Below are 13815 nucleotides of genomic sequence, written 5' to 3' on the forward strand. Positions count from 1 at the left end.
ATGGAAGACTTCTTCAGCGCCGCTTGGAGGATCACTTCATTGGATGGAAGACTTCTTCAGCGCCCCTTGGATGATCACTTCTGCCACTCCGGATCTCCTCTTCAGTTCCATCGGTGGCTCGGCTGAGTGAAGGCGACTCAAGGTAGGATGATCTTCAGGGGGGTAGTGTTAGGTTTTTTTAAGGGGGTTTGGGTTAGATTAGGGGTATGTGGGTGGTGGGTTTTAATGTTGGGGGGGTTGTATTTTTCTTTTACAGGCAAAAGAGCAGTTTTCTTTGGGGCATGCCCCGCAAAAGGCCCTTTTAAGGGCTGGTAAGGTAAAAGAGCTTTGAACTTTTTTAATTTAGAATAGGGTAGGGCATTTTTTTATTTTGGGGGGCTTTGTTATTTTATTAGGGGGCTTAGAGTAGGTGTAATTATTTTAAAATTGTTGTAATATTTTTCTAATGTTTGTAAATATTTTTTTATTTTTTGTAACTTAGTTCTTTTTTATTTTTTGTACTTTAGTTAGTTTATTTAATTGTATTTATTTGTAGGTATTGTATTTAATTAATTTATTGATAGTGTAGTGTTAGGTTTAATTGTAACTTAGGTTAGGATTTATTTTACAGGTAATTTTGTAATTATTTTAACTAGGTAGCTATTAAATAGTTATGAACTATTTAATAGCTATTGTACCTGGTTAAAATAATTACAAAGCTGCCTGTAAAATAAATATTAATCCTAAAATAGCTACAATATAATTATAATTTATATTGTAGCTATATTAGGGTTTATTTTACAGGTAAGTATTTAGCTTTAAATAGGAATAATTTATTTAATAAGAGTTAATTTATTTAGTTAGATTAAAATTATATTTAATTTAGGGGGGTGTTAGGGTTAAAGTTAGACTTAGCTTTAGGGGTTAATAAATTTATTAGAGTAGCGGTGAGGTCCGGTCGGCAGATTAGGGGTTAATACTTGAAGTTAGGTGTCGGCGATGTTAGGGAGGGCAGATTAGGGGTTAATACTATTTATTATAGGGTTATTGAGGCGGGAGTGAGGCGGATTAGGGGTTAATACATTTATTATAGTAGCGGTGAGGTCAGGTCGGCAGATTAGGGGTTAATAATTGTAGGTAGGTGGAGGCGACGTTGGGGGGGGGCAGATTAGGGGTTAATAAATATAATATAGGGGTCGGCGGTGTTAGGGGCAGCAGATTAGGAGTTCATAGGGATAACGTAGGTGGCGGCGGTGTGCGGTCAGCAGATTAGGGGTTAAAAAAATTTAATAGAGTGGCGGCGATGTGGGGGGACCTCGGTTTAGGGGTACATAGGTAGTTTATGGTGTTAGTGTACTTTAGAGCACAGTAGTTAAGAGCTTTATGAACCGGCGTTAGCCCAGAAAGCTCTTAACTCCTGACTTTTTTCTGCGGCTGGAGTTTTGTCGTTAGATTTCTAACGCTCACTTCAGCCACGACTGTAAATACCAGCGTAAGAAAGATCCCATTGAAAAGATAGGATACGCAAATTTCGTAGGGGGATCTGCAGTATGGAAAAGTCGCGGCTGCAAAGTGAGCGTTAGACCCTTACCTACAAGACTCTAAATACCAGCGGTAGCCCAAAACCAGCGTTAGGAGCCTCTAACACTGGTTTTGACGGCTAACGCCAAACTCTAAATCTAGCCGTATGTAAATTGTTGGCTAAACGTCTCTTGCATGTTCATTTTATTACTCTTGTAACATTGAAGCCTTATCATTGTATGTCTTTAACTAAACCTCAATAAAAAATTATAAACAAAAAAAAAAAATGATAAGCCATATATTTGATGCATGTAATAAATAAATAGATAAAGTAAGCATGCTCAAATGTATTGATAATAAACTTTGACTTGCAAAATTTTGTTATTTGCTTATTTTGGTGTTATATATCTGCTAGATTTAAAATTATAAGCCTTATATTTGATGCAGATAATAAACACATAGATAAAGTAAGCTTGCTCCTATGTATTGATTAGAATTGTTGATTTACAAAAGTTTGTTACTTGCCTATTTTGGAGTTGTATGTATGCAGAATCCTACTGTTAATATTTTGAATTGGGGGTTGCCATTCTTGACCACTGTGATTTGTATTTAAACAGTTAATATTATGGTACTACACTTAGGGCAATCAAGAGTTAATACACTCGTGGCATGTATAAATAAAGGCAAATGGATGATACAGACATCAACTTGTCATGCCTGATGAAGGCCTGAGAGCGATCAGGTATGGGGTGAAATACTATGAGCAACTAAATAGTGTGTACATTTTCTGTTCACTGAGCCCATTCCTCTCCTCTGATTGAAGAGACACTGTCTACTTGAGCTGTATTTGTACCAACCTTCATACAGCACAAATTTGCATCATGTATTTCCTGATTATGGGACACCAGTCTAGGAAAAATCTAGCAGCAATACCCAGCTTGGTCTCTAGGTGGAGCGCTGGTCTGTTTACGTGCTGCAGTGATTTATACTGTGAATTCCCTGTCACTTAGGGGCTTACTTAGCCCTGTTTTGTTACACTTATATGAACTGCAACATGTTGTGGATACATTGTTCACTATTCCAGGTGGAACTTTAACAGATTGCTGATTACGCTGCGCCACATTACATGGTTATGATATACTTTCAATTGCAACATTTATACCGGTAACATTTATTCAGGGATCCCTGATATAGGCTCAGTCGAATGTGTTTTTGGTTTTTATTGCCCTAATATTCATTACATTCATTTAAAATTATACAACAATTAGTCATGGATCCATGTTACACTTTAAAATATATATTGAAACACTAGGAACAATTTAAAAATGCTTGTAGAACAATAAATAACAACAACAAAAATCTAACAAATAATGTCTATCGCATAAAACTTAAATTCTAATATGTGAATGCTAGGAGCGCTTATGCACACTCTATTTATAAAAACAATGGGTTACAATGCACAGGTGGATAGATTCCAGGTTGCTTGAAACCAGTGGGTGTGAAATGTAAGTGGCTCCGAATTGGGGTTTTGCCTATGTGTTTATCCAAAATTGTGTAAATCCTAACAGGTGGACAAAAAATGTTACAGGAATGTCTAGAACCTGAATTCAAAATATAAGACCTGAGGTTGTGCCTATGTGTTTATCCAAAAAGGGTGTAAATCCTAACAAGTGAAAAAATGTGAGAAAAATATTGCAGGGGTGTGTGAACCTTATTTTCAAAATAAACAATGAATTCAAAATAAAACGATATACAAGTGAATTTTTGCCAAATCAACTAATGCAAACATAAAGCATAAATAGAACCAAATAAAAACAACAGGACAACTTTAACGTGTGTTCAAATGTGTTTCTGCTTGCAAACTGTGATGTGATGTGAACAAATATCTATTATAAACACTGAATAGTGGCAAAACTTTGTGATTGGATTGAAATTGAACACAGGCTCTAAATTGATACCCTAAAATACAAATCTAAAGGGCTCAGAGTTGCTGAGCTAGATATAAGGGACTTGCTCAAAGAGCCTCGAGATGTTAATTAAAAGAGACCATATAACAACAGTGGGTTGAAAAACGGATGATATAAAATAAAATGCTTAAAAGTCCAAATAAATATTCAAATTGGATAATAAGAATCTTGCTATAGTCTATCTCAATATGGATCCCAACTGCTGATTATGTAGAAATCTTCTTGGGCGGTAGTTAACAAATAATTCCAACTTGCAATGTTGTCCCTTACCTGCCAAAAAAGGAAAGGCAAACAATAGTGCAGATGGCTTCTTAATGTGATCACAATTAAAATACTCCTTACCAGTCAACCAGTTTCGGCCTCCACTGACCTTTCTCAAGGTTGACTGGTAAGGAGTATTTTAATTGTCACTTACATTTCACACCCACTGGTTTCAAGCAACCTGGAATCTATCCACCTGTGCATTGTAACCCATTGTTTTTATAAATAGAGTGTGCATAAGCGCTCCTAGCATTCACATATTAGAATTTAAGTTTTATGCGATAGACATTATTTGTTAGATATTTTTTGTTGTTATTTATTGTTCTACAAGCATTTTTAAATTGTTCCTAGTGTTTCAATATATATTTTAAAGTGTAACATGGATCCATGACTAATTGTTGTATAATTTTAAATGTACCAACTTTTTTATCTTATGTATTAAATCATATTATTTCAACCTATTGTTACCTTTGGTATTTGACTATCTGCCCATAGACCCTGCCTACGTTGTTTGGCGCTCTGATATCCAATCTTAAAATTGAATCCACCCTTGGCAACTAGGTGCCAATTTATTAGAGCTGGAGGTCTGTTGCGTTATATAGTTGGCGCTTAGTTATCACCTTTCCGTATATATATATATATATATATATATATATATATATATATATATATGTGTGTGTTTTATATTATTTTTGAATTTTTTTCTAAATAAATAAAAAAAAAATTCTATGTGAAGAACATTGGAATGTAAAATATTCATAACTACCTTTTGGGTTTAGCTATATAGGTCTGACGTGGTTAGCATGAGTGATAAGTGTTGTGTGTGTGTGTGGTGTTTTTTTTTTTTTTTTTTTTTTTTTTTTATTCAGCTTACTCCATTGAAGTCTACGGGCAGAAGAAGTTAACACGGGCACAATATCCAAAGTCCTGAAATTATCGCGCATCGGGTTTCACTCGTGCAATAACTTTTTATTTTCAATTTCTAATACGTGCGCTATCCCGCCCAAATGAAAAGTTTACTTTGAGCACAGTTAGCGTGCAAGCAAAAAAATCCAATAGCACACAGCTTGTAATATGGCCCTTCATTTGTATGCAGATATTTGTAAAATAGTTATTCTGATGCATATACAAAATGACTTGAAATCATATTTAATAAAAATGAAATGATTTCATTTTAAAAACAAGCTTAACTTCAAGTAATCATTTATTAAAGTAAATATTTGATACATAAAAGGGGGTCAGTATGTTTACTGTCAGCCAGTAGAGCACTGATTGGCTGTTCAGTGTAAAAGAGTGAGAACACGTGGGTGGGGATACTTAGGTTGCAGTAACATAGAAGGCTTCTCCGTCTTGTGGGCACATTCTATGCACATTGTGCTTATCCATCCTTAACTGAGCACCGTCCTTGTACTCTGCTAAACTGCAAGTATGAAGCAGCTACTGGGCAGGTCTGTACTTTACACATTTACTCTGTTGCTAGTAGCTGTTCAGGGGACTCATTACAGGATGTACGGATACCCACCCCAGAGAGGGTACATCTACCCTCCCATCATGCACTCCAGTGCAATACGGCCAATTTCCAGACCAGGAGTTTTAGCCAGCCCACCCCACACAGGCAATATCCGAAACAAGCCAGAAACAAGGACTCTACAACTGAACAAGCCTACAGGTAGGAAACACAATAAAAACATTATGTGCATAAATGCTGACTTTATTTTTTGTATATGTTATAACATTATTTATTTTAGTTGGGAAGGTATCACTGGGGTCACACATGAAAAGCACATCACACATAAGGCATGAGATGTCAGAGTACTGTGTGTGGTTCAGAAACAGTCTGGAATTCAGACTAAAAAGGTGTGTGTAGTTGCAGATACTGAACAGCAGAGGGAGACAAACAACATAATATTTGTAGTATGCAGCTAATAAGGAGAAGCAGAATAATTCAGGGAACCCACTCGGAATCATAATCTTTAAATGGATAAAATATCACATAATTTATGATTTATTTTATTTTTGTATTATTCACAATCACCCAGTGCATTGAAACTTGAGCTAATTAGAAATATTCATGTTTTTTTGCTTGTTTGTTTTTTTTAAATGCATCTTGGACTTTTTCTTAAAGGGATAGGAAAGACAAAATTAAACTTGCATGATTCAGATAGATCATGTTATTTTAAAACACTTTTAAATTCACTTCTATTTTCAAATGTGCTTCATTCTCTTAGTATCCCTTGTTAAAAAAATCATACACTTGTGGGAGCTGCTGCTGATTGGTGCCTGCACACATTTGTCTCTTGTGATTGGATAACTAGATGTGTTTAGCTTCCTGTCAGTAGTGCAATGTTGTCCCTTCAGCAATGGATAACAAGAGAATGAAGCAAATGTGATTATAGAAGCAATTTGCAAATTTGTATAAAATTGTATGTTCGATCTGAATCATAAAATAAAATAATGTGGTTTACTATCCCTTTAAGGTACAAGAAAGTCAAAATGTACACTGGCATTATTCAGAGAGCATGTAATAATACAAAAATGTAATTTTACTTTTATTATCAAATGTGTCTTGTTCTCTTGGTATCCTTTGTTAAAACGCACATGTACATATCCTCAGCAGCAGCAATGCATTACTGGGAGCTAGTTGATTGGTGATTACAAAGATTTGTCTCTTGTCATTGGCTCACCAAGTGTAGGGATTAGTTATATACAAGTGATAGTGCAATAATAAAATATTCTTTTTGCACTTTTATGTTATTTAAGCTTGGCCAATTATATGAAAACATAAAATAGTTTTTCTGCAGTTCTATTTGTCCAAACGAGGTACATAATGTTTCTAAAACATAATTCTAAATATTTGAGAACAATGGAAATTGCTTTATTTATTAACCTTGATGTTAAAATGTTTGAATATTCTAAAAAAACAAAACTCATCTGCAATAGTTTGAAATATTCTTTATTTTGCTTTGACATTCTCCACCCAAGATTTATATCATATTTAAAAAAAATTGTTCTCCTAACCCTAGAAATTGGAAATATAAGAACACCATCTGTATAATATACTGTAGCTCCTAACGGCCCCTCCAAATATTCACCTTGTGCAGAATCACTGAAGGATAACAGTTTACAAAGTGAGCACTGACTATATCCCCAGCAGCACATGCTGTTGTTTATTATCCAGTGAGCACTTTTATATTAATATATAGTTCCCAATACTTTCTTGGAAAGGTTTTGTGAACGCTATTATTATTACAGTTATCATCAGCACAGAAACTTTTAAATGTAACTTATTTCTCAATCAGTCAGTAAAACGTTTCCTTTCTCTCACCTCTGATTCAGGAAATGGGATTAATCACTTAGTTTTAGGAAACAGAGTTGCCAGTTTATCTGCTAGAGGAAGATACATTACTGTCCTATCAATACACACTGACAACCACATACACACATATACCTATACATTGTTTTATACATTCATACACATGAAGACACATTGTGCTTAGCAAGTGCATTAGAAGAAACTATGAACAAAGCAATGCACAGATGATACCTTTTTAATAGCTAAGTCAGATGGAAAAGTTACAAGATTTCAGGATACTAAGGTAGTTTCATTACACTTAAAGGGACATGAAACCCAATTTTTTTTCTTTCATGGTTGAAATATAATGCAATTTTAAACAACTTTCCAGTTTACTTCTATTATCTAATTTGCTTCATTCTCTCAATATCCTTTGTTGAAAAGTATATATAAATTGGCTCAGTAGTTGCTGATTGGTGGCTGCACATAGATGCCTCGTGTGATTGGCTCCCCCATGTGCATTGCACATTGGTGAGCAAAATTAGATAATAGAAGTAAATCAGAATGTTGTTTTAAATTGTATTCTCTATCTGAAAATGTTTGGGTGTCATGTCCCTTTAATTACATATGGCCATGTGTTTGTATATATTTTTATATACCTCAAGTACATTTAATGATCTATTTGTTCCTTGGCAGAACTCAGATTACAGATTTTGGTTTATGTGGTTGTTTCACACTCAGATATTGGACTGGTGCTGGGAGACAATAATTTAAATATATAAAAAGATAGAGAGAAACCTCAGCATGCACAGGGATTGGCTGATTATGTTATTTCCCACTTTTCTTGGTTTATAGACCAATGTTTGACTGCAGGTTCCACTAAGGGCTTAAACATTATCTACATCTGGGATTTGTGTGTACTATTCCATTTTGCCCTACACCTCATTAAAGGGACATGAAGCCTCAATTTTTTTTCTTTCACGATTCAGATAGAGTGTACAATTGTGAACAATTTTCTAATTTACCTCTTATCAATTTTGCTTGGTTATCTTGGTATTCTTTGTTGAAGGAGCAGCAGTGCACCAAGGGCAAGAAGCATATATATGCAGCAACCAATCAACAGCTAGCTCTCAACTCCTGAGCCTACATATGCAAGTAGGTCATAGAAGTAAATTAGAAAATTGTTTAAAATTATATGCTGAATCCTGAAAGAAAATGTTTGGAGTTTCTTGTCCCTTTAATGCCCAGTTTATAACTTTTCAAAGATCGGAGTAATGTTTATCTTAGTGTCTCCCTGCAAAATCAATACTTTTATTTATTCCTGATGCACTGGAGAGCGAAACCTAGCTGCTTTCTAAGCTGTAGCCACACATTAAAGTGTATATTTGTATTGTTCCATCACCTATAATTCTAAAAGACACCGGGAGCAATGAATGAAATGATTATCGACTGTAACTCATAATATTTGCTTCTTCACAATATTTATATTACCTGTCAAACTTTTAAAAATGTTAATTTATTAAAGTTTTGTTTCGGAGTGTCAGTGTTTTTTTTAATGTTTTCATCAGATTGTAAATGATATATTATTTACTTCAACATGATGTGTGTGCATCTGTGTGACACAGCAATAACACAACTAGGGAAGAGCTATGATATGTGTGTGTGTGTGTGTCTGTGTGACACAGCAATAACACAACTAGGGAAGAGCTATGATATGTGTGTGTGTGTGTGCGTCTGTGTGACACAGCAATAACACAACTAGGGAAGAGCTATGATGTGTGTGTGTGTGTGTGTGTGCGTCTGTGTGACACAGCAATAACACAACTAGGGAAGAGCTATGATATGTGTGTGTGTGTGTGTGTGTGCGTCTGTGTGACACAGCAATAACACAACTAGGGAAGAGCTATGATATGTGTGTGTGCGTCTGTGTGACACAGCAATAACACAACTAGGGAAGAGCTATGATATGTGTGTGTGCGCGTCTGTGTGACACAGCAATAACACAACTAGGGAAGAGCTATGATATGTGTGTGTGCGTCTGTGTGACACAGCAATAACACAACTAGGGAAGAGCTATGATATGTGTGTGTGCGTCTGTGTGACACAGCAATAACACAACTAGGGAAGAGCTATGATATGTGTGTGTTTGTGTGTGTGCATCTGTGTGACACAGCAATAACACAACTAGGGAAGAGCTATGATATGTGTGTGTGCGCGCGTCTGTGTGACACAGCAATAACACAACTAGGGAAGAGCTATGATATGTGTGTGTGTGCGTCTGTGTGACACAGCAATAACACAACTAGGGAAGAGCTATGATATGTGTGTGTGTGTGTGTGTGTGTGTGTCTGTGTGACACAGCAATAACACAACTAGGGAAGAGCTATGATATGTGTGTGTGTGTGTGTGCGTCTGTGTGACACAGCAATAACACAACTAGGGAAGAGCTATGATATGTGTGTGTGTGTGCGTCTGTGTGACACAGCAATAACACAACTAGGGAAGAGCTATGATATGTGTGTGTGTGTGTGCGTCTGTGTGACACAGCAATAACACAACTAGGGAAGAGCTATGATATGTGTGTGTGTGTCTGTGTGACACAGCAATAACACAACTAGGGAAGAGCTATGATATGTGTGTGTGTGTCTGTGTGACACAGCAATAACACAACTAGGGAAGAGCTATGATATGTGTGTGTGCGCGTCTGTGTGACACAGCAATAACACAACTAGGGAAGAGCTATGTTATGTGTGTGTGCGCGTCTGTGTGACACAGCAATAACACAACTAGGGAAGAGCTATGATATGTGTGTGTGTGTCTGTATGACACAGCAATAACACAACTAGGGAAGAGCTATGATATGTGTGTGTGTGTGTGCGTCTGTGTGACACAGCAATAACACAACTAGGGAAGAGCTATGATATGTGTGTGTGTGTGCGTCTGTGTGACACAGCAATAACACAACTAGGGAAGAGCTATGATATGTGTGTGTGTGTGTGCGTCTGTGTGACACAGCAATAACACAACTAGGGAAGAGCTATGATGTGTGTGTGTGTGTGCGCGTCTGTGTGACACAGCAATAACACAACTAGGGAAGAGCTATGATATGTGTGTTTGTGCGTCTGTGTGACACAGCAATAACACAACTAGGGAAGAGCTATGATATGTGTGTGTGTGCGTCTGTGTGACACAGCAATAACACAACTAGGGAAGAGCTATGATATGTGTGTGTTCGTCTGTGTGACACAGCAATAACACAACTAGGGAAGAGCTATGATGTGTGTGTGTGCGTCTGTGTGACACAGCAATAACACAACTAGGGAAGAGCTATGATATGTGTGTGTGTGCGTGCGCGTCTGTGTGACACAGCAATAACACAACTAGGGAAGAGCTATGATATGTGTGTGTGTGTGTGCGCGCGTCTGTGTGACACAGCAATAACACAACTAGGGAAGAGCTATGAGATGTGTGTGTGCGTCTGTGTGACACAGCAATAACACAACTATGGAAGAGCTATGATGTGTGTGTGTGTGCGTCTGTGTGACACAGCAATAACAAAACTAGGGAAGAGCTATGATATGTGTGTGTGTGCGTCTGTGTGACACAGCAATAACACAACTAGGGAAGAGCTATGATATGTGTGTGTGCGCGTCTGTGTGACACAGCAATAACACAACTAGGGAAGAGCTATGAGATGTGTGTGTGCGTCTGTGTGACACAGCAATAACACAACTAGGGAAGAGCTATGATATGTGTGTGCGTCTGTGTGACACAGCAATAACACAACTAGGGAAGAGCTATGATATGTGTGTGTGTGTGCGTCTGTGTGACACAGCAATAACACAACTAGGGAAGAGCTATGATATGTGTGTGTGTGTGCGTCTGTGTGACACAGCAATAACACAACTAGGGAAGAGCTATGATATGTGTGTGCGTGTGCATCTGTGTGACACAGCAATAACACAACTAGGGAAGAGCTATGATATGTGTGTGTGTGTGTGTGCGTCTGTGTGACACAGCAATAACACAACTAGGGAAGAGCTATGATATGTGTGTGTGTGCGTCTGTGTGACACAGCAATAACACAACTAGGGAAGAGCTATGATATGTGTGTGTGTGTGTGCGTCTGTGTGACACAGCAATAACACAACTAGGGAAGAGCTATGATATGTGTGTGTGTGCGTCTGTGTGACACAGCAATAACACAACTAGGGAAGAGCTATGATATGTGTTTGTGCGTGTGCGTCTGTGTGACACAGCAATAACACAACTAGGGAAGAGCTATGATATGTGTGTGTGTGTGTGCGTCTGTGTGACACAGCAATAACACAACTAGGGAAGAGCTATGATATGTGTGTGTGCGTCTGTGTGACACAGCAATAACACAACTAGGGAAGAGCTATGATATGTGTGTGTGCGTCTGTGTGACACAGCAATAACACAACTAGGGAAGAGCTATGATATGTGTGTGTGTGTGTGCATCTGTGTGACACAGCAATAACACAACTAGGGAAGAGCTATGATATGTGTGTGTGTGCGTCTGTGTGACACAGCAATAACACAACTAGGGAAGAGCTATGATATGTGTGTGTGCGTCTGTGTGACACAGCAATAACACAACTAGGGAAGAGCTATGATATGTGTGTGTGTGTGTGCGTCTGTGTGACACAGCAATAACACAACTAGGGAAGAGCTATGATATGTGTGTGTGTGTGTGCGTCTGTGTGACACAGCAATAACACAACTAGGGAAGAGCTATGATATGTGTGTGTGTGTGTGCGTCTGTGTGACACAGCAATAACACAACTAGGGAAGAGCTATGATATGTGTGTGTGTGTTTGCATCTGTATGACACAGCAATAACACAACTAGGGAAGAGCTATGATATGTGTGTGTGTGCGTCTGTGTGACACAGCAATAACACAACTAGGGAAGAGCTATGATATGTGTGTGTGTGTGTGCGTCTGTGTGACACAGCAATAACACAACTAGGGAAGAGCTATGATATGTGTGTGTGTGTGTGCGTCTGTGTGACACAGCAATAACACAACTAGGGAAGAGCTATGATATGTGTGTGTGTGTGTGTGTGTGTGCGTCTGTGTGACACAGCAATAACACAACTAGGGAAGAGCTATGATATGTGTGTGTGTGCGTGTGTGCGCGTCTGTGTGACACAGCAATAACACAACTAGGGAAGAGCTATGATGTATAGGGAAGTATTTATAAATACAAATACAACGCTTGGTTACAACAAGTGTATATACACATCTTGGGGAGTGCTGCCAATGTGACCAAGTAGTTACACAAAACAGGGGGTATTGGCGCACATCCATTTGCAAATAAACAACACATTTTTAAATGCTGCAAAAAATTGCCTGAAAAAACATCTATTCTTTTAAATAAAATTGGGATAGTAGACACAATATAACCATATTCTGCTTAGCCAGTCACCAAAGTATTTGTTACATTTAATTTATTTTTGTGAAAATGTGCTGTCATTAAAATATATTGTCATCCTTGTATACACATCCCTTTAAATGCCTGGTGGGTTTTTTATCCTGAGTGAGTTGTACCATCCTCAAAATTCACTACAACTTTATACTAGTCACTTAAAGGAACACTAAAGTCAGAATTAGACTTAAAGGGAAACTCTACACCAAAATTGGTGTTGTGTAAAAAGATAGATAACTCCTTTACCGCTTATTCCCCAGCTTTGCACAACCAACAGTGTAATATTAATATACTTTATAACATTTAAACCACTAAATTTCTACCTGTTTGAAAGCCACTACAACACTTTTTTGCTTTTCATAACAGGAGACTGCTAGTTCATGTGAGCCATATAGATGATATTGTGATCTCTCCTGTGGAGTTGTGCAGGACCCTATTGGCTAAAATGTCAATAGATAATAAATAAATAAATAAATGTGATAAGGGGGCTGTCAGAAGAGAAGTAAAAAGTATATTAACATAGCATTGTTAGCTATGCAAAACTGGGGAAAGGGTTTATATATAGTGATGTCGCGAACCTAAACATTTGGGTTCGCGAATGGCGGACGCGAGCTTCCGCAAAAGTTTGCAAACCGGGCGAACCGTCATAGACTTCAATAGGCAGGCGAATTTTAAAACCCACAGGGACTCTTTCTGGCCACAATAGTGATGGAAAAGTTGTTTCAAGGGGACTAACACCTGGACTGTGGCATGCCGGAGGAGATCCATGGCAAAACTCCCATGGAAAATTACATAGTTGATGCAGAGTCTGGTTTTAATCCATAAAGGGCATAAATCACCTAACATTCCTAAATTGTTTGGAATAACTTGCTTTAAAACATCAGGTATGATGTTGTATCGATCAGGTAGTGTAAGGGTTACGCCCGCTTCACAGTGCGCAGTGTAGGTGAGATACCTGCCATGACCATGCTTTGCAGACCAGGTATCAGTGGTCAGATGGACCCTTGCCCCAACACTGTGTGCCAGACATGCCATTATAGCAGACTTATATAGCTTTGGCGTTGCTTTTTGGTAATTAGAAGGCTGCTAAATGCCACTGCGCACCACACGTGTTTTATGACCAGCAGTGAAGGGGTTAATTAGGGAGCATGTAGGCAGCTTGTAGAGTTAATTTTAGCTTAAGTGTAGTGTAGTAGACAATCCAAAGTATTGATCTAGGCCCATTTTGGTATATTTCATGCCACCATTTCACCGACAAATGTGATTAAATAAAAAAAAAAAAGTTCACTTTTTCACAAACTTTAGGTTTCTCACAGAAATTATTTACAAACAACTTATGCAATT

The 13815-nt window shown here is 37.7% G+C and overlaps 1 protein-coding gene across 1 annotated transcript in view; it reads left to right on the top strand.

Annotated features, from left to right (window-relative positions):
* The first annotated feature begins 5059 nt into the window (after positions 1–5059).
* Positions 5060–13815, top strand: part of MATN3 (matrilin 3) — a 70488-nt gene continuing 61732 nt past the window's right edge. Inside the window, exon 1 of the mRNA XM_053709649.1 lies at positions 5060–5397. Coding sequence (XP_053565624.1) covers positions 5157–5397 — 241 coding nt within the window. The 5' untranslated portion in view covers positions 5060–5156. The remainder of the gene's footprint in view (positions 5398–13815) is intronic.

This window comes from Bombina bombina, chromosome 4, assembly GCF_027579735.1.
Source record: "Bombina bombina isolate aBomBom1 chromosome 4, aBomBom1.pri, whole genome shotgun sequence".
Lineage (NCBI taxonomy): Eukaryota > Metazoa > Chordata > Amphibia > Anura > Bombinatoridae > Bombina > Bombina bombina.